This window comes from Mus pahari, chromosome 4 (genome assembly GCF_900095145.1).
Source record: "Mus pahari chromosome 4, PAHARI_EIJ_v1.1, whole genome shotgun sequence".
Classification (NCBI taxonomy): Eukaryota; Metazoa; Chordata; class Mammalia; order Rodentia; family Muridae; genus Mus; species Mus pahari.
Genome location: NC_034593.1, coordinates 85658295 through 85660794, shown reverse-complemented (window position 1 = coordinate 85660794; position 2500 = coordinate 85658295). Strand labels below are relative to the sequence as shown.

Below are 2500 nucleotides of genomic sequence, written 5' to 3'. Positions count from 1 at the left end.
CTCTTCTCCTAAGCTAGTGCAGCTGCCCAGTGAGAGGTATGCCCCTGCTTCCCTATTGTTCTAGAATCACTAACACGTGCAGTTATAAACCCACACCCTTCTTTTCAGTGGGTTCTGAGGATCAAACTCTGGTAATCACACTTGCATAGCGAGTAGTTTACAGTCTGAGCTATCTCTCCACCCTAGCAAATCCATCCTTTAAGTAGTCATGCCAAGGTAGCTAAAACTTTCCTCAGAAATTATAAGGATTCAATCAGTTCTGCCGACATAGTCTAGACTGTGAATCAACATAGGGAAGTCCAGAGTATGTATCATGGCCTAAATACTGGGAACTATGGTAATTATCGGTATTCTGATAGAGAGTATGTTCCTGTTAAAGCACCTATGGACACAGCCACATTATTTCTAAATCATTTTCTATGGGACTTAGTGATGAAGTAAAGAAAAAATAAAAATCTTAAAGATGAACAGTGATTTATTCTTCCCTCCAATCCCCAGGTAGGGTTTCTCTGTGTAGCCCTAGCTGTCCTAGAATTTCTTTGTAAACCAGGCTGGCTTCAATCTTACAGAACTCCACCTGCCTCTGCTTCCCAAATGCAGGCATCAAAAGAATGAGCCACCATACCTGACTGAATTCACCCACTTCCTGTTGGGGAAGCCAAAGTTCTTATTGCACCCCAACTTGTAAAACCTCATGTCCTCCTTTGCCTCAGGTAAGAGAAAATACAGAAAGGGAAAGAAAAGATGGGTTAGACAAAGGCTAAGAAGGCAGTACCTGCTTCATGCTAAACAACACAGCTCCTACCTGGCAAGTCTCTCTTTATCCGCAGAGCTCTGCTCATCATCCGACCTAAAAACAGAATTGATGAACTAAGCGAAAATTAAAATAAAAAGGAAGAAAGGAAAGAAGAAAGGGCAGATGAAAGTGAGGGAGGGAAAATGAAATGCAAAATGGAAAGGAAAGAAAGGAAGAAATGAAATGGATACAGAGAAAAGGGAGGAAAAGGCCATACAAGGAGGAACCTTGAGAACCTATAAAACTGTATTTTTGTAGCAAGTAACTTACAAGATGAAAGTCAGGGATAATTAGAAACTAACATAATCTCAACACAAAAAACACTTTGTCAAACAATCTCTACAGAAACCGAAGATACAGAGTGTGAACAAGAACCAACCAGGGAATTCAGAATTATCAGAATTATCATTCTTATAAACTGCTGCCAATCTGGGAAGAAACACTTATTCACATTAGCTATTATATATTAGTGAGTAAATTACATATCTTCAAACAACAGATTAGAAATATAACTTCCTAACACACACACATTCACACACACAAATTATGACAAGATTTGTTTTTCCCATTGTAGTATTTAGTGTGTCTGTGTGCCACAGAGGTCAGAGGGCAACTTGTGGGAATTGATTCTCTTCTTTCACCCTGTGATGAAGAACCTAGGTTCTCAGGCTTAGAGTAAAAGTCATACAATGAGCCATCTAGCTTGACCATGATCAGATGTTAAAAACCAAAAGCTAGGTTTCCCGCATATTGTCTATCACTGACACACTCCTAATTTAGTGAACTCTGGTTTAGGGACCTTAGCATTTCTTCTATAGTTTAGCCAGTATGTCAACCCCTCCTCCCTTGAAGAAAGACAAAGGTTTTCACTAAACTTCCAGAAAAACAAAACACTGTAAGAATGGGTGGCAGGTAGCAGGAGCTAGGCATGGTGGTGTGTGCACTTGAGGAGTTCAAGTCCAGATTGGTATACACAGAGTTAGAGAGTTCCAGGATAACCAGGGCAATGTAGAAGGACTGTCTCAATACCCACCCCACAAAAAAGGGGGAGAGAAGCAACTGAAAAAAACAAGATACTAGCTAACTCAGTATTACCAGTACTCATTTTAAGAGAGATAAGCCTCAAATAAATTATCTAGTAAGGTATATTAATAGTCCAAAAAGACTTTGTTATTAAAGGTGATGGGACTGGAGAGATGGGGTGAATAGATAAGGAACACTGGCTGCTCCTCCAGAGAAACTGGGTTCAATGTCCAGCAATTCACAACAGTCTCTAGCTCTAGCAGACCCTGACACCCTCTTCTATCCTCCATGGATACTAGGCACCCACATGCTAGCCGCACAAACATACACACACACACACACACACACACACACACACATATAGGCAAGACCAAATAAAGAAAAAAAAAAAGTAAGTCAATTTTTACAACGCGTTTAAAGATAATGACAAGGAGCATTATCTTTTTTTTTTATTTGTTTACAATTTTTAATGTAAGGCAATTTATCAAAAGAGACAAACCACAAGATGAAAATGAAGGCAACAGAACAATTGAACTTCTCCCAACCAAAACAATTATCACATCCTTAAAAAATAATTTAGAAAAGTGTTGTAAAAGATGTTGCAGATTTGCATTCCATTTATCAACATTGTATTAATTCATAATTCTGAACAAATCATTTTTAAAGTGTGAGACTTAAAAA

At 38.7% G+C, this 2500-nt stretch overlaps 1 protein-coding gene across 6 annotated transcripts in view; it reads right to left on the bottom strand.

The window, feature by feature from the left end:
• Positions 1 to 2500, bottom strand: part of Arnt (aryl hydrocarbon receptor nuclear translocator) — a 68263-nt gene that overhangs the window by 30419 nt on the left and 35344 nt on the right. For 4 of the 6 annotated variants that reach the window (XM_029537474.1, XM_029537475.1, XM_029537477.1 and 1 more), the window contains one exon: positions 806 to 850. The exons of the other annotated variants lie outside the window; for them this stretch is intronic. In XM_029537474.1, the coding sequence (XP_029393334.1) occupies positions 806 to 850 (45 nt within the window). The remainder of the gene's footprint in view (positions 1 to 805; positions 851 to 2500) is intronic. 6 annotated transcript variants of the gene reach the window in all.